Raw genomic sequence first — 22744 nt, 5'->3', positions numbered from 1 at the left:
GCAGATCCCCCTGCACGCACAGTACGCTACCTGTAACAGCCAGCCACCCCTCAACCTCCATTTGCAGAAGTGGAGGCAAAGCGGACAAATGGATAATTTCATGCCAAAGGGGAACAACAAACATGAAGTTAAAACGCAGCAGGCTAGTGAAATCCACATGAAACCAGCAACAATGCAGCATGCAAGTAACAGGTGATCTCAAGTTCCACCCTCTGGAGAAGCCAGAACAAGAGAGAAAGTAGAGTTGCTACATATCTTTGCCAAGAAGCATCATAACCAGTAAGCAAAAAGGAACAAATAAAATAAAGGTTGAAATTAACCTTGTGGTATAGTCTGTTCCCAGGAACAGCTGACTGCCCAAACCTTTCAAGAATGTATTTTTTCTATTTGACTGGAACAATTAGTTTTGCCAATTGTGGTACTTGCTTCAGCATTTATCAAAGATCTATGGAGGGACTGAACACCTGGAGCCAATGCAAAATTGCATAATCTGGCCATAAATCATTAAATATATACACAACAGAGAAAACCCCCAAGGATTCTGACCTGATATATTACGCCTGACACTTACACATGGTATCTTTACACTGCACGAATACTGGTGTAGCTGGAATGCGATAAAGGAACTCAGTCTGACAAGTCTGTCTCATAACAAAAGCCATCACTCTTCCCTTTTGTTATAGCCCTATAATTTACAGCATTTCATCTTATTTACACGTTATTTAAAATGCTTATCAAACTTAATCATTTGTCCATATTCTGTCTTGGTGCAAAGCTATTTAAATACACTTAGTATTGCACCACATTTTCTGTTCAGAAATACAAAGCAGGAGTAGAGCATCAAGAGCTAGAGGCAGGAATTCAATTAATGCTAAGAGCAGAGCTCTCAGAACTGAAGGTGAAAAATGTATTACTTCAAGCACTACCCGCTCTTGTTGAAGCCTGTCAATTCTGCACAAAGACTCCAGGGCTTCTTCCTGCAGATACTTATATGAAAACACAATATCCCAATCTAGTTTACCTTACTAATGACAAAAAAAAAAGTTTAATTAAAAAAAAAAATTATTTAAAGTTAGAATTTATGAACCCTTGTCTATTTTCATGTGTGCCTTCGGGAACGAAGCCTCCAGAACAAAATCAAATTTCAGAACAGTTCTGACAACAAAACACAGACAGCAAATTAATCTGATAGTTCCCTGGAGTTTTGTGGTGAAACTATCTGTGTGACTGTCATTTAAACAACATGACTTTACTTGTTTCAATTAAGGTGAAAGTCTTGAAGTACCCACACCATTTGACGATGAGAGGGAACAGTTAATAGCAGATAACTTAAGGCCTGTGTAAAACCTGAACTAGAATCCACTGGGGTAGACAGATCAACAGAAATGCATTTGAGGACTGACCTAACTAGTTAGTTCCGTTTCCAGATGCCTGTAAATTCAAATGACTAAACCAGAAAGGCAGAAGATCACTGTCCTTTACCGAAGTGCTGAAAGCTTGTTCCCCTACTTTTCTTCCCCAAAACCCAACAGAATACAGTAGAGCTACCTTTTCCTTTATCTTTAAATACAAAACTGTTTTATTTCTTGAATTTAGATTAAGGAAAAAAACATTCTGTGCACAAAGGCATTTCTCCTGTTTTCAGTACCAAATGCAAGCAATTCCCCAGTTCAGGATATAAAAGCTGCACAGTAAATGCAAAACTTTGCTCCATACTAGTATCCCTGCAACAAAAAAGCATTAATTTAAGAATCCACAATAAACACAAAAATGAGTATTTAAACAATAAATCATTTACAAATGCCTTATTGATAAGTTTTGCCATGAAATATGAAGAAAATACTGTCCAACGAAGACTCAATGAAAATTGTTTTACAATTCCAACCATGTTAATCCCAGCACACCTTTGCAGCTAAGACTTTTAACTGGCTAAAAAGCAAAACCCTTTAAGAAGGTCAGCACACCCAGACCATTCATGCCCTGATAAGAGAAATCTGTTGTCCAATTAATCATCAGTTACAAAAGTAATTAGTGACCCAGAGCACTTTCACACAACAGTTGATGGAAATGAGTCAGTTTACAGTGCCAGAGGGAGCTTCCTGGGGCAGTATTATTATTGTTTGTATAGCCTCAGTAGGAACTGTAGAAATACTTGCAGTTAGAAACAGGTAAGTATAAAGCTGCATTTAATTTATATGCCAGGTATGTTTCAGAGGAAAGAAAGCAGAGGTTCTGAAGGAGAATGAGACTGAGAGATCTGGTGGAAAGAGGATTAAAAAAATTGAAAGACTTGGCTTGGAAAACACTTTCTTTTGAGAACAATAGAGAAAAGCAACAACAACATAGAACAAAGAGATAAGGCAACAGGTGTTATAAAGAGGTTGCTGACATCAGGTTCATAGGCATAGGAGTTTCAGGGGAAAAGAGCAACAAGAGCAAGAATTCCAGTGGCAGTTTAGGTACTTATACCTGGTATTAGATACTGAATCAAATACAGACATGACTAGCAATACTGCCCTGCACACAGCTCTGGAGCTGACAGAATACAACAAACAATAGCATGCGATTTCACTAGTAAGCATACAGCACAGTTAGCCAGATTTGGTGGTGCTATTGGATAGGTGGTATGTGCTTATAATACCCTGAAAAAATGCTTATCTGATACTGCAGTACATCCATTTGCCCAGCTAAAGATACTGCTACTCCTTCTGGACATTATCAGGGAGAACCTGAACAAAACCATAAAACTGCACCTTCGCCTCATGTTAAGTCTGTGAAGTTATAAGAAGAAACTGCTTTTTCCAACTATTTTTAAAACTGATGTTTCTGCACTGATGATTTGTCAGGTGCTTCAACTTGCTGCTCATTCCACACACATACACATTCTGTGTTCATGCATATCTGATGGTTTCATACCAGATGTATGCTGAGGAGCTAAGTAAATTCTTCTTTTAGTCAACAGGATTGCAACGGAAGCCTTAAACACGGAAACGGCGCTATTTTGTACGACACTGTTATGGTTCTGAAAAAAGGTGTAAGCCATTAACATACAGTTAAAGTTGGTGACATGAGGACCAGTGTGCAGCCAAACCCACCTCCTGAGGGTCAAAACCATACCCTTCCCACCTCTGCAACACCTAGGCTTTCTACTCCCTCCCCCCCTGCAAAGCACAGCTGCCTACGGCACGCTCCGGGGTGCAGAGAACCACACGAGCTAACACAACCCTCTCATCCGTGGGGCTGCCTTCTCTTTCCAGCCGACACCTTCACAAATCCAGATTTCACACATATGGTGTTCTTAGAGCAGGATTTGGTGGAACACCAAATTTAATGGGGTAGGAGAAACAGTATTGCAATACTTAATATCCTTGCCTTTTCTCCCTTTCCCCAGTGTAACTCCCCTTTTGGAAGCATGCTTATTAAGAAGAAACAGCAGAGAATTTTAATCCATCCAAGCAATAGTACTTCTGATGCAGTTTGTAACATCTGAACCATCCAGCTGGGCTAAAAATCACCGTTTTTTTTCTGGACCACTTTTTTTTTTTTTTTTTTTTTTGTATTGTTTGCCTCTAATCACCCTTCCCAACTTCACAATTGTTCCAAAAAGTTAAAAAGGCACACAAGCCTTTCCACATGAAACAGGTAAGGTCCAAGTTTGTCACATCTATCCTCTGATGGATAAACCCTGAAGCACATAATATAGGAGAAAAATTACTTTGTTTTCAAACCTGGGGAGTCATCAAATATACTTTTGAAGTTGCAAACAAAGGCTGAAACCACAAAAAAGCTCCTCCTATTAATCTTGACAATTTGTTACTAAAAAAAGTGACGAAAATCAATAATGCAGTGATAAACTCCTACAGCTGTTCTCCAGGACACACTCTTCCACTACAGCAGTTTATTTGGTCTTTTCCAAAATATGGAGCACATTAGGCACTCAAGCAACATAGAAAAATGAAACTTCAGCTGTATGTTTATGAAGACTAAAAAGAAATGTTATACTGCATTATTTGGCCCCATTCACATTACCAAGTAGTGCAGCCCAATCGGGAGACCTGCAGGGCAAAAGGGTGCTGGAGGAGTGGTGCCCACCTTGTACGCCTTTCAGGGAGTTTGGCTTTGGATTAGCTCTACCTGTTCCTGGGGGCCAGACGCCTGTGAGCACTCAGCTGCTGGCACCCTCCAATTCATTCTGACCCACCAGGAACGCAGCAGGCATGTTCCAGCTGTGCCAGGACAAACCCAAGTACATGCTGAGTAGCAGCCACCAATTCCCAATTCCAACTCGCCAAAGAGCCCTTAATGGCAGTTTGTAACCAGGCTGCAGACACTGCTTGGAAAGATCTCATCACTAGAAGTGCATTTGTCTTCAGACCATTTTGATACATAAATCTTGATTTACGACCAAATCCAAAAGCTCTTCTGCAACAACATTAACCTAAGACAAGTCATACAGACCTCAATGTTTTGTGCTACCAGAATCCAGTGACCATGAAATGGTGATAGATGTGCTGTTCCGAGGCCATGCCTACAGCTCAGCTTTAACACTGCACTGTGCTTTACCAGCAGAAGCGTCAGGCTTACCTGCTCAGCACCAGAGTTTGGAGCAGTGCTTAAATGGACTCTCCCCCCCTTTTTTTTAAAGGCATACCCTGTGAAAATATTCTGAAAAAATACCTGTGAACACACCATAGCTATGTCTAGTGAAGATACCACAGCAAGCCACAGGCCAGGCTAACAAGACTTCAGGAGCTGGCAGCTTTCTCTCTTCTCTCAGTACCTCAGAGCCAGACTCAGGAGTAAGCATTTTTTAATTGGATAGATGAGGAAGAACAAAAGAAGCCACAGTTCATAGTACAATTTGTATTCTAAGCAAGCTGATATTTAATGATAGTAAGCAAAACTTGACACAGGCTAAGTCACCAAAAGTAAGGAAATTATCCCCACATAGCTTTCAAAGTACTGGAACACACATAGAATTAAACATATTTTGAAAAAGAAAAGAAAAATCCAGGGCCTAAACTGACGTATTTCTGCTCCTACCCCATTAGAATAATTTTTCAGTGACCTGAACAGCTTTATCTGCTTCCCCAGCAGAAACTCAATATAAACATCAACCACAGGATCTTTCATCTGTATCTTCAGCTGAGGAAGGAACACAACAAGATTTATGAAACCGTGTGGTTACTGCTTAGCCAAGTGTGTACACAGCTGTAACAACTCACCATCCAGTGCAGTGTGCTGCTGCTGAAAGCAAACAGCACATGTTTCAAAAACTGAAGTTTTAGGTATTCCACAGGTAAGTGGGAAGGGCTATAGGGCAGCCTCCTCTCAGTCACTCAGAGTTATGAAGACTGATTAGAGGATACAAAGATCCTTGTGTTTTACAGTATTTCAGGTAGATAGTATTTTCGTCCCCATATAATGAAAAAAAAATAATAAATCCTGATTTTCCCCAAGAACAAGAATTAATTTATTTTCAGAATTCAGAGTATCTGTGTCTGCAGAGAAAAAAGCTGCCTATCTGCAGAGAAAGAGATGCGTATATACAAAGAACAAAAGAAATTTCTATTATTTACTGCAATAGGCTGGGAAAGATGCTGTAAATACTTTAAAATGGTATTCACTAGCTGTTCACTCTGTACGCCAAGATACGATGTGGTCACTTCTTAGGGGGAAAACCGACCAGTCCAGAGCCCTTGGGGGTGACTTCTTCCCTTTATTTCCTTTGTCTTCAAAACTCAAAAGCTAACAGTATTCCACTGCTGCTGCGGATTAAGTATATGCCTTTTACTACAGCTCAGCTCATGCAAAGTAAACATGTAAGTTAACTTGCTTGCCTGAGTCCTAAGTCTCCTGTCACTACTGGGGTGATCTAGAAATGCTGAACTGATACGTAAGTTTTAAAATCACCTTTTGAAAAACACATTAGAAAAAGAGAAAAAAGTAGAACATTATCTAGTCTCAGATCATTGACTTCTGAATAAAACTCAAGGGACATGCTTTTGTTTTCCCTTTCACCAGCAATTAAGACACTCAGATGTCTGCCACGAGAGCCAGAGATGCAATACTTGTATGGCTTGCTGACAGTAATAGACACTGGTAGAATTTACTTTCTAATCGCACAAGAATCGGTATGAAAACAATGTCGACAGCTGAATAATCACAAATCCAGCTATGACAGAATGCAACTTATGTCCTTAAAATCTGATTAAACTTCAGAGTTCCCCTCATGAAATTAGGATGATGCAGCATAACTACTCCCATCTAAGCAGAGAATATATAGTTTTCATTTGAAAAACCAGAAATAAAACCCCATCACAAAACTAGAACCACAAGCAATCCATGAGAATCTTAGAAAAAAGGGTTACTGGAGACTATAGCTTTTTCAGTCTAAACTCCCCTATTTCACAGTGTTACAGAAAATAATTATTAAGTGATGTTGAAAGATGACACTAGTCTTGCTCATTAGGCAAAGATTGCCACGTTACCTCTTCTAGAATTAGTGCAATTCTTACTAAAAGCAAGGGGTCAGCTTCTACATACTGACAACAAAGGTTTTTTTCACCCCAGTAAATCAGGAATAGTATTCTTGTGATATCTTGTTTTAATTAGCAGGCAATATTTGAATATGTTTCAAGTATCAAGTGCAACACCAACATTATAGGACTATTCTGGACAACCTAGGTCTTGACGAAATCTGAGAAATATGAAGCACCCTGAAATTTAAAAGTTTTTCAAAAGAACACAGAAAATTTAAAAAATGTTAAAAAAAATCAATTCAAATACTGTAAAAGTACATTAGCGTAATGCAACCAAAACTTAAAGTAGTTTTTTGTATTAAGATCTACATTAATGGATGATTTGCAAAGACTATGCAGGTAGTAAAGAATTTGTTTATAAAAGCTGAACACAGAGATGTGTATATGTATCTATATAAACATACAACCCCCCTCGAACTGTACATTCTGAAAACAAACAAAAAAAAGCCTCAACTGCTTCTCATTACCACATGCTGTGCACCTTAACATGTTACCCAACATTTTTCCTTCTAGAGAAATGGGTATGTTTGGGACGGTCTCATTTACATTGATCCTATCAATTTTTACCACATCACACAACAATTGCATCCGATTTACAACTACATTTAGAAGCTATCTATTCCAAGTTAAACAAAGCAGCTTCAAAATGAAGCATTTTGAGATTTGAAATTGGAAAAACATTAAAGTTAAATTGGTAGCTATCAGGTCTTCAATGAAATATGACAAACTTGCATAATTCTTTGCTGATAAGTATGGCTATTCCTGCAGTTTTAAGAGCTGTTCAGCAACTATAGTTAAACTACGGAGTTCCAAACTGATGCTTCCACTGATTTTAACACTTCTCATTCACTATTTCAACTATCACACCTTCACAAATCAGAATCCCAGCTAATTTCAATGAAACCAATTTCCACCTCTCCTGGCTTTTAGGTTGTTGTCACTACTTAAATACATATCTGCGTCAGGACAATTAACACAAACGTGCTACTTCACTACAGGTCTGTTGGTACAACTTTTATTCTGATGCTTCTTGACTAGGTCCTCACTACAGCTGGCCTTACCAACATTTTAGTAAGAGCTACCTGTGCTTTTTGTCACTAGAACTGTACATTTAGATAACTGGAAAAGGAGGTAACTTTACACTAACCTAGCAAATATATAGCCTTACTGTTATTCAGGATGATACATTAAAAAATAGCTGATATTAGAGTATCACAATATACTAATAAATTGGCTGGGTTTAATCCATAGATTTTTAACATTAATCATAGTTCAAGGGGTAGAAATTAAGAAACTGCAACATTCTCTTTTTAGTCACTAAACATGGGAGGGTTTTTTTAATCACTGCCTCTTTGACAGGAAGAAATTATTCCTGATCAGCTGCTTAAGAAATGGAACAAGATATTTCTTGAGTCACACACAGGTTGAGAAAAGTATACATATCTTCAGTACAACCAGTGAAAACATACTCCATTTGTTTATAAGCCAATGCAACAGAGCTGCTGCTGATGTACTGAAAGCTTACATGAATAGCAGTCAAGAAGAAAATAATCCAATAGATGGCAGATTTGCTCATGACATCTAAAGATGTCCTAAATAACCTAGGAGTTTTAGTTAATCTAAAACATGCAGTTTTACTGTTGGATTTCATGGTTTTGATTATCAGATATTTAGATTCCACATGACTTCAAAAAGGCCAACACTGAGGGAACCAAGGATCAGGGGGCACACAAAAAATGTGTACCAGAAGCTAATGGTGGCCTGTCAGCTCCTCTGTGGCAGCTATGCAATGGTACATTCCTATCCATTAAAGCTGTGTAAAACCAGGTAGCTTTGTGAAAGATGTATCAAAAGTTAGGACAAGCTCTCTTACATCTCCCATGACAAACACATAAAGGCTATGCATGCAGCAGTAACAGGGTATCATCAGATTCCAGTCTCTTAAGATAATCCATACAAAATGAAACTGAACCATGAGAGGTGAAATCTGAGAAACTGAGGAAGTCTTGCTATAACCTTACAGAAAGACCATTATAAAATTTTATCCAACACAAATGTTAAAGTTTCTATTCAATATCGTCAACAGTCAAAGACTCAGTATCACCTACTCTTAACCAAGAAGTGAGATATGACACATTACACCAGAGGCTCCACCTTTCAACAAATAAAAGCCATACTTGATCAAAAAGCAGCAAAAAAGCCTTTAAAAAATGCTTCTGAATTGTTTTAGGAATAATTTCCCCTTAAATTTCATTTCTAATCTCAGTTACATTAAAGCCAGTAGATTACACAAAAAACACCTCAAGGCATGAACGAACAGGAAAAAAGCTGATGCAAGACTCAAGCCTTCTATACCTACCTGTCCTTGCCGCAATGAGATGCGTTGCTTTGTCAGGATCATCAGCACTCAGTACTAGATTCTTCACAATTTTAGCTCCAAGTGCTGTGGCATGATAGTGTTCCCGTGTTTTCTCAATGGGGAAGTTTGTTGGGTAAAGTCCACTAAATATTATGGTTACATCTGCCAGCACTTTACTTTTCAGTTCTGGTACTATTTTTCTGATGTCTGGAATTTCCTCAATCTCTTTTTTCAGGTATTTATCATATTTTGTGTAGTAATCAGTGTGAACCCGCACAAGGATCTCTTCGAGGTATATTAAGTGGTCATCGTCATCTGTATCATCCTCCTCCTCTTCTTCCTCCATACTCTGGTCTAAGGACTCCCCCATTGTAATTCCAGACTGTTCACTATTCTGAGACTCTGTTTCAGCTTCCTTCTTGTCTGCACACCCATTTCCTAAATCACAAAGGCTTTCCTGTTCACCTTCCTCTTGTGCTTCAAGATCAGTTTTGTCATGAATATTTTCACTGGGTAGAGATTGTGTGTCCCCAGAATGGTTCACCAGACCATCCTTTTTTTCACTTGCATCAGTATGACTCCCTTTCTGCAAATTTTCATCCTGCACAGTCTGTTTGGATTTCTTCCAGCTTCTCTTTTCCTCATTCTCACTGTCTGATACAGAAGTAGATGACTTTCTGGTATCCAAACCATCATCACTTTCACTGTCACTAGACAGTTCAAAGTCCAAGTCATTTGTTGTCTTCTCTTGGGTTTGCTGCTTCTCTATCACTGTTCCACCAACTTGTTCTGAAGAACTCTGAGATTCTTTTGTATTTGTCAAATCATTAGTGACCTCATTGTCCATTTTGTGATCAGTGCTATCATTTAAGGAGTCCTGGGCATTAACTTTATCACGGGAGTTCATATCCCAGTCAGATGTTTCACTGCTTACAGACGTACTCCCATTTGTGGTGCAAGTGTCCTTTGTAGCTTTCTTGAGACCATTGCTTTGTTCTTCTACACGTATATCGTTCTTTATTTCTTCAGCATCTTTTGCTGATGTCACTGCTGAATCCAGTGCCTCTGGTTTTGTAGAGTGGTTTACTAAGACACAGGAAAGAAGGAAATAAAACACAAGTATTTTCTCAGGTTTGTTTTATTTTTAAGCTTAATAAAAAATTTATCTTTATTTTTCCTTAAATACACAGTTTACATATGCAGTTAGACTTTGCTATGTTTAGAAGTGACAACTAGGCTTTTCAAAGTCATTAAGATACTTCAGGTAACAATGATTACTAGAAAGAACTGGCAAACCTAACATTTTACTTTTGCGAAGAAACTGTGTAAGCAGCTGTTTTTAAAAAAAAAATTCTCGCAGGTCATAAGTAATTATTTGTTAACCACGCAAGCATTAAAGGATTTATCTTCTAGCATGAGTTTTTACAGGGCAATGAAACTACTGCTGCGAAGAAAAAAAAAAAAAAAGAAAAAAAAGGGGGCAGAATTCATCTCAGAAGGTTCCAATCCCAAGAACTACAAGAACTGCCTTTATTAACTTCTGTGGCTTTTATGTATTTCCTATTCTTCATAAACAAAATAACTGTATTTTAATATTTGAAAAGATATACATGTTTTAGCAATACAAAGATGCTGTTTGAGGTTTATTTGAGACTCTGCTGGAATACAAGTAACAGGGTAATAGACTCAAAGGCAGAAAAATAGTTTTAGGATATGTCTTCAGATGTCTGCAGAGGAGACATGACAATTAAACAAACCAGACAACCTGAAATTTGCGCACAGGCATTCATCAGGAACACTGGATGAAGTCACCCTACTTTGTCCCTCTTTTGCGTGCATGTCCCTGCCCTGCAAGTAACACTACCAGTCACGTGTAGAGGTCCCACCTCACAGTGCCCCGATTCAGTTTGAGTACATTATGATTGCTTCCACATGGGACATCTCTAGTTCAACAAGGGAAAAAGGAGTGTTGTCACACACATTAAATCAAAAAAAAAAAAAAAAAAATAAAAAATAATCAAGCCACCAACAAACCTTGGCTAAACTGGAAAAAGTCCTGCAAATCCTTCTTAGACATTGTCTTTCAAATACATTTCACCCCAAATTAATACTAGCATAGTGATATATACCTTCTAAATCCACTATCTGTATCATGCTGCTGTGACTGCTGAAGGTAAGGTTTCATGTCAAATGCCAGAATGCCACATTCACCAGGTGCTAAAAGTCCCACACTAACTTAATTACCATGATTTAGGCAGGGACGTAAGCAAAGCACAAAACATTTGTTTTCAGCAGTATGCAAGACGAGAGTTTATTAATTATTGCTTTAAAGTGGGGCAAGGAAGGGGTCCAAAAAGCAGAACCCTACAGACTGCCTGGTTTTATACAGAGGGGGGAGAGAGAACCTGCCCTCCTCTACATGTTCTTGAATGACTTGATGCGTTGCCAAATCAGCTCTCCAGCATAACAGTCAAAATGCTATCACTAGGCCTCCACTTTTGCTGTGGGCACCCATCAAAAGCAAATCCACCAACAAGAGCAGTTCAGGTTTACTGTGCTACCTGCGTTTCTGCTGGAGGAGCATGCTCTGCCAACTGCAATAGTCTAGGATTGCTCATCTGAGCACAACAGCAATACTAGTAAGACTACTACAATGATTTACATCAATGACATCTGAAAAGTGGAAAAAGTTGTAAAAGCAGTTTAAAAATCAGGTAATTACCTTTCTTCTTTATTTGAACTTCTCTTGATCCAGGAGGTGCATTAATATCTCCTATCCCCTGAAAGTATACATATTTCTTCACAGTTATCAAATTGGGTGCAAACTTCCAAACATCCTCTCTATCATCAATGATGCAAACCATGGAATCCCCACACGGGAAGAGATCTCTAAGAAACAAAACCATTGACAAAATGAGTCCAGTTTTAGGAATTGAATGAACTATCATTGAACTATCAATTAAAGTAGTTTCTGTGGATGGTCTGTTTTATTATGAGCATGTCTGTAGGACACGCTTATACATGAACTTAAAAATCAGCAATATTAAAATTACAGAATTCAAAATACAATATTTGAATTAATTAAAGGTTATAAAAAAAGGAAACCACTATTTTTAAATCTCTATCCTAAAGGCTAGAAGCAGGAACCAACAAACCTCTGCAAAGACAAAACTTTACAAGATTTTGGTCTAGCTTTCAGAGTTGACAAATATGTTGACAAATAGCCCAATGCCAACTATCACATGGTCAATATACTATCTATATATAAATAAGAAATAGACACAAGAACAGTTTTTAACAGGTAGACTCGCTCAATCCAAGACAAAAGTGGGAAAAATTACTGATATTTGTATCACCTAGGAAGAGGTGGTAGAGTACTTAAGATATATACATGCATATGAAAATGGAGCAAGAGAAGAAAAATGCTTCCCATCAGCAAATATAGTCAGATGGGGAAGAGGCAATCATTTTTAATCTAGCTTTATGAAATACTAAACATATCTGTCTTTTAGAAAAAAAAAATCTTGGCCTTGTACTCTGAAAAAAGATCAGAACCTGATTTTAGACTAGAATATGAATCCAAGGCTCTAGATGACCTAATTTCAAGAAACATTAGAGAACAGAAGCTAGTCATATAGCACATTTGAAGGCCAGAATATTAGATAATCAAATACAAATTAACCTCAAACTGAGAATTTTGGCTTAATTAAAAATCCCACAACACAAGTCTTATATTTAAAAGCTGTGTAGATATGGTGCTTAGGGTTTAGTGGTGAACTTGGCAGTGCTGAGTTAATGGCTGACTTGATCTTAAAGGTCTTCTCCAACCTAAATGATTCTATGAATCTATCATAAGCCATAAAGTGGAAATATGGTCAAGTTATTACAAGAATAAAAAGTACAGAGTCAAAAACCATGATGCCATTGCTTCACGTTCTTACTGTTTTAGTACCACAGAACACATCAAATAGATGAAATGCTGCAACGCCCAACATCTCAGTTTGTTGGGATGGTGTTGGTATTTAAGAGGCAGATAAAGGGCTGCAAACATGTTAAGTACAGAGGGAGTAATTGTTACTATATTTAGCATGTTCTGTCTCTTTGTTGTTCTGTTCTGTTTAATGCATAAGACCCACATACATACCTAAGATTCCCAGTTTTAGAAAATGGATCGATACATTCATCCCTTGACAATATCCGATGGGAAAAGAGCTTCTTTTCAGGGTCCAAAAATCCTTTTGAAAGAAGAAATTAAAACGTTAAAGAAGTTTGTTCCTTGTTTATGTTCTATATAATTCAGTTATTTTAATCTGTGCAACAGCAGTTTAAGAGACAATTTTAAGGTAAGAGGTATTATATGGGGGAAAAGGTAACCACAGTGGATCAAGTATTTCTAACTAATGCAGTGGGATTAATTTTAAAAACCCCCATCTCATTTTCTTTCAACATAGCAACAAAACTGAAATTAAAATAACTAAATCTGTAACAGCCAAATAAATTAGGCTGAAAGAGATACAGCAGGTGATAGATACACATGATTTTGCAACTTACATTTATCTCTATATAGGTGGTTCTTTAAAGCTAAATGCTCTCCTTAGGTCATTATGCCTAGGAACTGCAGAGAAGTCTCACAAGAGTCGGCAATGTGCTGCAATACTTAAGCACAACGGGCACGTTAAGGGATGGTTTCAGCCAGAGCTCTTGCATTTGTAGGTTTTAAGTTGTACCACTAATAGCTACCTTAATACACTTACATATAATGAACGTATCTTGGAATTCCTAGAAATACTTAAGCCCAGTTGCTGTGACTTTTCTGACTACACTCTTTATAAAAAAGACAAACCAAAAACAAAACAGAAGCAGCTGTGCTAGCTGACCTTAAAGCAAGATAAAATGCCGTTATTTAGGAAAATGATGACTTGGGTGTACAAATATGCATGCACACGCTTCTGAACCTAGCCTCTAATAATGATGTTCATCTTCATGAGCAGATCACAGCCACATAATTGCTGAGAAACTGGCATTTTACACACCAATCTGAACCTTTCGTTTTACTGAATTTGCGATGAAGTTAGCATCAACTTGTCATTATTCATATGAATAATACAAGGCAGTCAACACTTATCTGGGAATGAATTTTTGAAGTTTTACTTTATTTTATATGGTGGAATTCAAAATGACTACAGGCTCTAAGGACCAACTTTAATTTTCTTTCAAGGAGCTCTGAGATTTGTACAGAACACATGTTCAGGTCCTTTTAGAAGTCCAGCTCCCAGAAGTACACTAAGTTGGGTCTTCAAAAACAGAGGGTATAAATTAAAAAAATTTTAAAAAATCAGTCATCACTTCTGAAAAGTTGATCCTGTATGTATTTAATATTCATGTGTAACTGGAATAACTTAAAACCCATAAAAGCAAGAAAATTCCGAGTTAAGGACAGAGGTTCAACCTTAACTCACCCGACTATGCTTAAGAATTGCTGCAAACTCGTAGAATCATCCCCTGTAGTGAGACCCTTGCAGTACCTAGGCATAACGAATTGAGAGAATTAGCTACAAAGATTTATTGCCGTACACACAGATATTTTGACAAACTACGTAAGTTGTCATACAAGTTGCTGTTCTCCTCAACCAAATTCTCTTCTGCTAATTATCTGACTACACAGGGACTCTCTACACTAAATTGGACGGGAGTGCACTGATTAAATGGTAAAACCACAATGAGGTACTCAGTTGTAGTGTTATCTAGCTAAAACAGTAAGAAAGGGGAAGTTGAACTAAAAGCCCGAACACAGAAACCCTGGCTGCCAGCGATCAGAGATGAGGTAGTGTTCTGGAGCTTTTCAGCGATACTTTGGTGAAGAGTTATTAATTTGAATATTTTTCCCTTTGATAATTCGCTAAAAATACACAGAGGATACAGGTCACCAGACATGCACGCACAAAAATAAAAGCCCATCTTAAGAGAGTGGGATCTTTCAAAGCTAACTACTTGAATAGCAATATGGAAAACAGCACTCGTCTTTTAAAGAAGTTCTTTACATGTCTTAAGATGTTTGGTTTCTTTTGAATGTTGCCTAGGCAATTGAATCAACCTAACAAGCATAATCCCGATGTTTCCACGTTTCTGGGAAATGGCAGGTAACATTTCATTTGTCATAGACCATTTGTTTTCTGCAATAGTATGTTAATATTGTGTTTAAATATTCACTATTCACTAACCTTTTTAGAGATTCTGCTCCATGCCAAAGCAAACAAGTAGTGGCTAAATTACATGCTATTAGTTAAAACATTAGCTTTTAATAGGCTTGTGATTGCAAATAGAACATAAGTCTGAAGAAATAAAAACTTTACATAGAAAGCAAGTAGATGCAGATACACCCCTCCAAGCTAAAAGTAAAGGCTAAGATTTAACTTCATTAAAAAAATAAAATCATCATAGTGCTTTCAGTAACAAAAAAGTGAGAAACTTTCATTATGAAAAACTCTAGTACCTTTAAAATAAAAATCTTTTCACAACCTACATATTTAAATATTTAGGAAGATAGTACACTGTTTAGATATTAACCTTTAAACATGAAGCTGCAGGCTTCAAATTGATGATGCCTTCCAAAGTGCTGGTGGCTTCTTCTTTAAAAAAAGTCAATGCAGACCACCGAAAAAGCATTGGGTTAGATGATGTCACTTTTCTGTGGGGGCATTTTTTTGCAAGTTTCCATGACTTCAGAGAGATGAAAAGGTCTATGTATAAACTCACTGAATATACAGAAGCTGCTAAAGTTTTCCTGAGATTTACTCTAAACTTTTGGTTTTCATTTTTTTTGTTTATTTATTCCTAACCATTTCCCAACACCATGTCCTGAAAAATTACAGTCATAGTTTGCTGCTTTGGTGCCGATAATGAATCTTTTTTTCTTGACATTTTTTTTTTTATTGGAGAAGTTTGCACAAGTTATTCCTGCAGAAGGATAAATGTTGATGAATTTCTCATGTTGTAAGCATGTTTAAAAATGTAAAGTCAAAAAGACTGAAGACAATGACTTGCTGTTTCAAATCAAAACTGAGCTTCCATTTACTCTCATAAATTAGACAACGTGCCCAGTTTGCCACTAAGTATTCTTGAACAAAGAATAGTGAAGACACTATCGCTATCCTTTGACTGCCACATCACGAGGGACTATTCAGTAGACCTACCTAGCAGAAACTATTCCCCCCAGTAGTTTGTTTTCCAGTATCTCAGACTGGATCTTTGCACAATCTTATCAAGCCATGTTACCCGATTTTACATGGTGTCTCTTTGAAAAGCAAACTTGTAAACAAGACTTGTAAAGTTAAGTTAAAAAACCATCACAAGATGCAATGCTCAAAAGCAACTCACTCATACTGGAGAAGTCTCAAATCTTAAGAGACAGGTTGAGTTAAACTGCAGTTCCTAGTAGAAGTGACAATACACTAGGATCCAACATGCATCTAAAGAAGTTCTTTTTAAAAATAAATCTAAAATTGAATTTCTGAAGAATTAGGTCACCTCCCATTCTACTTCAGGTGCTACCTTAGAACCCGGAAAGAGCTGTTGACCTAACCGTCCAACCGCACTAGAGACCTTCAGACACTGATGTATGCACATATTCTGTCAATTATTTATTGAAAGACATCCTGTAATATACTTGCTGTAACAAACCATACATATGAATGCCCTTAACTTAGTCCTACTTTCTAAGCACCACTATAAATCTTACCAGTGATTTCACATTACATTATTTTTGGTTAGTGGCCTCTGAACTCAAAATTCACAGTGGTATTTACTTTTACAACCAGTACTTAAGCTGACTTCAGTATTAAATACACCTAACTTCTCTTATGCAGAGTAAGGGGGGGGGGGGGGGGAGTAATAATTGGTCAAAGTAGTTATGTAGAAGAGAAATATTACAGGAAGCTCTAAATTATAAAATCCCAAACTCTTCTTCATAAACATACTACAAGATACGACTATGTAAATGTGTCATACTAAGAAAGGTTTTAGGATAAATGACTTCAGCAGACACAAATGGTGTTTAAAAATATCAGCTAATCCCACTTAACAGCTGATAGGAGTCAGCTGGGGTGAGGGAAGAGGAAAGACGTCATCTGTCTGCAAAATGAGGAAAAAGTCTTTCAGGACATGGAAGGAGCAGCTCAGACTTCAGATTTCACAAAAAAATACCGGATGTATGTGGAAGATCTAAGTAAACAACCTTTTTCTTATGAAAAAGATTTCTGGCATTTTATTACAAGTCCTTCCTTTAGGTAACATAAGGATAAAGGTAAAATATCAAACTGACAGCTCTCTGTGAGAAAACATTTAACCAATACTGCCATCAAGTGTTCTCTATATGTACAAGCTATAGATTTCTCTGTTAACTGCACCTTGGTTACACAGGTGAGTATGTGCACCAAAGGCTGTATCAACTGTTTCTCCATAGCAACATATTTCAGCTGAAGCTATCATTGTCACTGCACACGTAATCCACTTGTAGTTCAAATGCTTTTGATGAGGTTAGACAGCTTCTGGCAAAAATCCAGAAGTCTGGAGATGTCAGGACGCAGCGATGCCCTAATTTGCTCATTTGGTGGTTATCTCCTCTGTGGAACAAATTAAGCAGCTCAAGTTTGATGCCCACAAAAAGGCTTGTCACACTGTAAGTATCAGTCTGTGCCAGCTGGGCAACTGCGGGTAATCCAAATTTTAGCTGAGAGATTAAAATGAGCAAATACAGGACCAAATCACACATTGAAAGAAGATCAATCACTGACAAAGCACTCAGATATAATGAGTTAACTACCCCTGCAAGCCATTCTTCTCCCTGGCTCTGAAGCATATTTGCTGTAAGTCTTCTGACCTCAGGCCACATGCAGATCTGGCACACAGATCCAAGTGAGGAAGACTGTCCACCCACTTTCTTACCACCAGGTAGTTAAACCTAGTGTGTAAAAAACCCTTCTCTTTTTGCTACACAAGAAATAACCATGCTCTAAGAACAGCAGGGTACTAAAGTGTTAATGCATTAGCAGTACACAACGTGTGATCCAACAGCAAGACTGACAAAGCTTTAGGAAGATTCTTCAAACAACTGGGCCAATGAATATTGACTGATGTGGAAACGTTCACTTGGATGGGCAGGACAGGACATGCCTCTCCTGAACTTTTTTTCAAGAAGAATTAGTTGGAGACCACAAATAGGTATCGCTTTCTGATTACAGAGGTGTCTTGAATTTGTCATTACAAGCATCTTCTATGGCTTATTTAACAAGCATAAAGAATTCTGGAATTACACTACTTTTTTTCTAAACTGTTCTAGAGCTAAACAGAACAGTCAGCTCTCTAACTGTTTTGGAATCTTCCTTTCTTGCCAAGAAGCAGGATCATCGGGATAGCGTTGCTCAAGGCACTTGGGGCAACATGACACAAAAAAAAGCAGATGTGAGAGACAACTTAAAAACAGCTGAGACACACCACAGCAGCAAGGACAGTTTGACATGCAGAGTCATAACCTAAACCATTGTTAATTATATTGTCTTAGTCCAACAGACTTAATAAAGGAAAATCTGAGGTGAAAAAGCTATTCTGTCAAGGAAGGCTGAAGATGGGGCGAAAGCCAATTTTTCAGTTTAAACACACGGTCACACTGCTAACATGAATTTGGCCCCTATGCTTGCATAACAGGGTAGGTTTCTTTTATGCCTGTTGGAAAAAATAAAACATTTCAGCCAAGGACCTGCACCACAGACTACTATAACTAAAATTTAAATGCCAGTTTTCAGTTACTAGGAGAAAATACTGCTAAGTTCTTGTGAAGAATATGTGAGAATACTGCTAGATCTGTGACCTTCCTCAAATAAGCACATCTCAGCAAACAGAACTGCTGTAAATTGATTTACAGCAGCCAAACTTCCTTTGTTTGTCCTGCAAACACAGTGTGGGAGGGGATAGGGAGGGACAAGGGGATATAACTTCATGTTGTTGATTTTTATGGAACTGTTACTTTAGGTTTCTAAGACAAGTGATGTTGCAGATTATTTTTAGAGCCCATCAGCATCATTTCTAACTTAATTCAACAGGAAGGCACTAGCTGTCATGCCACAATGATTCTCTAACCATCAGGGAAGCAAAAAAAGCATGTCTGATGGGAAAAAAAGGATTATTTCTAAAGTTACAGGCCATATAGGCACCGTCTTGTAAATGAGCCAAGAATTCTGCTTACAGGACGATTTAGGAAGTTTTTGCACAAAGCAAAGAACAAATACTTGAAAACAACCACAGAAAGAAAACTAGTTATATGAGTATGAAGGCTGATTACACAAATATTGTTAGATGTAACATATACTCACCTGCAATTGTATGTGCATAGAGTCTGCTGCCAAAAGTAAAAACATGTAATTCGTACAGCTTGGCAATTTTTTCCAGGAATTCCTTACAATGAGGACGTAAACGAGTATGCAACATAGGCTCACCTCGACCTAACTGGAAATGAAATATTCCCTAGAAGAAAAAGCATGTTTCATATTATCAAAATACTAAACAAAAATGCCAGCATTCCAGAAGTGCCCTCTTCCATCGCTTCCACTACTTTTATTTGGTCTGACTAGGCTAAAGCAAGTTTCGGCCACAGAGATTATGTGGATGAATAAAATCCAAAGCACATTTTTGCTCTTTGTCAGACAGTCCAACACTAAGTTCTTCCAATGCAGGAAGCTGCACTGTTGAAGTTTATGACCAAGGTAACTTTCATTCAAACCTTTACTTACAGCAAACCAATCTGAATAAAGCAGATTGAGAAACTTCTCAGAAAGTTCAGGATCTCACTCCTATCAGTACTACTTAGTGAACTTCACTCAGATATTAGTTTCCAAACATACTAAACTCAGAGAAAAGACTTTGCTGGATGAAAATCAATACTATTATGTCTATGGAAACATACCATCAGATAGCAAACCAGGAAGGAAATTTGCACATAAAGACTCCAGTTAAAAAAAAAAAATAAAATTCTCAGTTTTTTAAAATGTTTCTTTTCAGACCATCATTTATACAGATGAAGACATAGCCTTTCAAATACACAAGATTTTTTTAATCTTTAGGCTGAATGTTCACTCTTCCTCTTTTTCTCAATTGCAATTTACATTTACAGCTTGTTCTTTGCTAGCAGGTGTGAACACATGCTGAACCTACTGAACACATTAGAGTGGCAGAAGAAAAGAAAGAGGAACTAAACAACTGTAGTTTAGATGACACTCGTTTAAATTTGCATACCCCTGTACAAGACACTACAGATACATTCCAACATGCTTCTTGTGTTAAAGTTTCCAGACAGGAAATGTTACAAGCTAATAGTCCATACCAACTCAATAACAAGTGTTGCATGAAGAAATTAAACAGCAACACTGAAACTGTGTCACTGTCATTCTCCCTCTGCCCCAAAACAAAACTGAAGGAAAAAAAATCACTAGACATATTCATGGAATGACAGATGTAGTAAAACACGGGATTACTCAAAAAGGGAGTTCAAACAGTAATTCACTGTAACTGCCTCAGACTTGGAGGGAAAGAAGTCTCATTACTGAGTACTCTGCTTGTGAGCTGTAGAGGAAGGAAAGCAGAGATTAAAAATAGCTACCTGAAACTTGTTGCTTAAAGTGACTGGAATGGAAAAGTGCAGGAAAGCGTAACTAGAAGAAAAACATCAATTTAAACATAGAGAAAGAAGGACCATATCTCAGAAGACTTGTTTCTCATTTTGTTATTCTTCAACTACTGTTTTACCTAACCACAGAATGTTTTCTTAAAGAACCATCGTGTAACTATGGTTAGAAATATTCCTGTTGTTACTTTGGCTTGAAAGCCAACACCTAATACTTACCTTATTAGACATTTGTTGGCAGTGCTGTTCTGTAGTATGGATCAATGTCTGGTCCAGATCTACCATGAGCACCAGTTTTCGATTTCGATGAAGCCGCTGTTGATCTTCTCTTCCTAGCTGCTCAGCTTGCTGTAACAAAATATTCACAATGAAGCTTATCTTAGAAGAAATAAAGTTAGGTTTATTGCCTTTTGTCTATTGTAAACTTGAGAAGTTCTGCTACAAACTGCATAAGAAACGATGCTTCAATGTAACTGTAGTGATGGCATCTTTGTCAGCAATTCTTCTACAGAAAAAAATACTCCCAGTCTACTCCCAGATCTTTGTGATACTAACTCTTAAAAATCGATAAACTCAACACAACAACATCCACATTTAATAAATAAAAACCCACCACATTAAGGCTAAGAATCTTGAGAGGAAATAGCAGTAGCTTTGGGTACACAAAGGCTAAGTTCATCAGTAGGTATGAAAACTCTCGCTGCTGTGTTCAGCAATCTTGATTCAATTACGTACAATATGGCTGACAACACTAGGCTGAGTATAAATCTGAAGCTGCTAACGACAGAAATGATTCTCACTGTCAGTTTAAGATTAAAGAATATATGCCTTCAGACGTAAATAGATTGTGTGGTTCTATGTGGCCACTGATATCAAAGACCTTATACCCAGGAAATCTGAGTTGAAGTTTACTCCTCATGCATATTTACAAACTTCTGAAGTACCACATTAAGCTCTGCATTCAATTTAAACCCCTTCTCATAGCAAGCTGCAGTGTTACCCACAAGACAGCTAAACTTAAAAGCAAAGTTAAGTGGAACATTATGAAGAAGCAGGAGTTGAGTGCAAAGCACCCTTTGAAACACTCCTCTATGGTGGGGACACTTCTAGCCACTTATATCTTCACTTTTCTCCTCATGGTATTCTTTAAAGAATTACAAAAAAAGAGCAAGCAGTAACATAAAAAGGTAAGAAAAGATCAAGTTGGTAAGGAAAATAAATAGAATGTTTACCTTCAAAAGAAACATGCTTTTTCCTCTAAAAGAAACCGCTATATGAACAGGCATATTTTGATAACTTAGCTGAATGTAACATTTGAAAAGTAATTAAATAAATTTAATGTACAGCTAAGTTGCAAACATACTAGCTTTACTATATTTTGTGAGACCAACTTCAAGGTGAAAGGCGAAGCTAGTTTTCAAAGACATTGCAAGCTTTGAACACATTTCAGTTAGTGGAAACTGAACTTTCCACAAACTGCTCATTCTTAGAGACAAAAATCACTGAAGTAGGAAGTTTTCAGGCTGCTGTGACAGAAGCGCCATCTTTTCAGCGGACAGCTCTAAAAGAACACTATGAAAACTGGTAACAATCAATCTGCATTACAATAAACACACAAAATCCCTGGGCTACTGATATTCAACAGCAAATTTCTCTTTGAAAAGGGAAGCCAAACTTTCTGTATGAAATACACACAACATTGAAGAAGCTGCTATAACCAAGCTTCTCAACTGTGGAGCTACAGTGAAAGGTATGAATAAAGAAAGCATGATAGTACTTACCTCAGAGCTGACTTTCAGTTCTGGGACACTGTGAACCATAGACACAGTTGCTGTGGATAATGGCATATTCTGCTTTCCATTCTTGCTTCGTATCCTAATCACACAGGGAACAGAAGCATCAAAAGAGAGAGTAACAGTTTAGTGAAAAGCTGAATGCCAGTATGTAGCATCGAACTAGTCACCACCAAAAAAAACAGGATTAAAAAGAGCTATTTTGACTAATATACTCTGTCAAATTATTGTTAATGCAAGTTACTGAATAAAATGGATAAACAGATCAAAGCAGCTCACCATAAAAACCTTGCAAGAAGCCACTGTAATTATGCTTCCATATTACTATTTCATGAAAAACGATAGTAAGATGAAACTGGCATCCATGTACTGATTT

General features: G+C 37.5%; 1 protein-coding gene across 1 annotated transcript in view; it reads right to left on the bottom strand.

The window, feature by feature from the left end:
* Positions 1 to 22744, bottom strand: part of CTDP1 (CTD phosphatase subunit 1) — a 112070-nt gene that overhangs the window by 70291 nt on the left and 19035 nt on the right. Inside the window, exons 3-8 of the mRNA XM_055704577.1 lie at positions 22357 to 22450; positions 20795 to 20923; positions 19269 to 19419; positions 13046 to 13136; positions 11624 to 11790; positions 8902 to 9987 (exon numbers count right to left, since the gene is read on the bottom strand). Coding sequence (XP_055560552.1) covers positions 8902 to 9987; positions 11624 to 11790; positions 13046 to 13136; positions 19269 to 19419; positions 20795 to 20923; positions 22357 to 22450 — 1718 coding nt within the window. The remainder of the gene's footprint in view (positions 1 to 8901; positions 9988 to 11623; positions 11791 to 13045; positions 13137 to 19268; positions 19420 to 20794; positions 20924 to 22356; positions 22451 to 22744) is intronic.

This window comes from Falco cherrug, chromosome 3, assembly GCF_023634085.1.
Source record: "Falco cherrug isolate bFalChe1 chromosome 3, bFalChe1.pri, whole genome shotgun sequence".
In the NCBI taxonomy this organism is placed as follows: domain Eukaryota; kingdom Metazoa; phylum Chordata; class Aves; order Falconiformes; family Falconidae; genus Falco; species Falco cherrug.
This window is presented reverse-complemented; position numbering and strand designations above follow the sequence as displayed.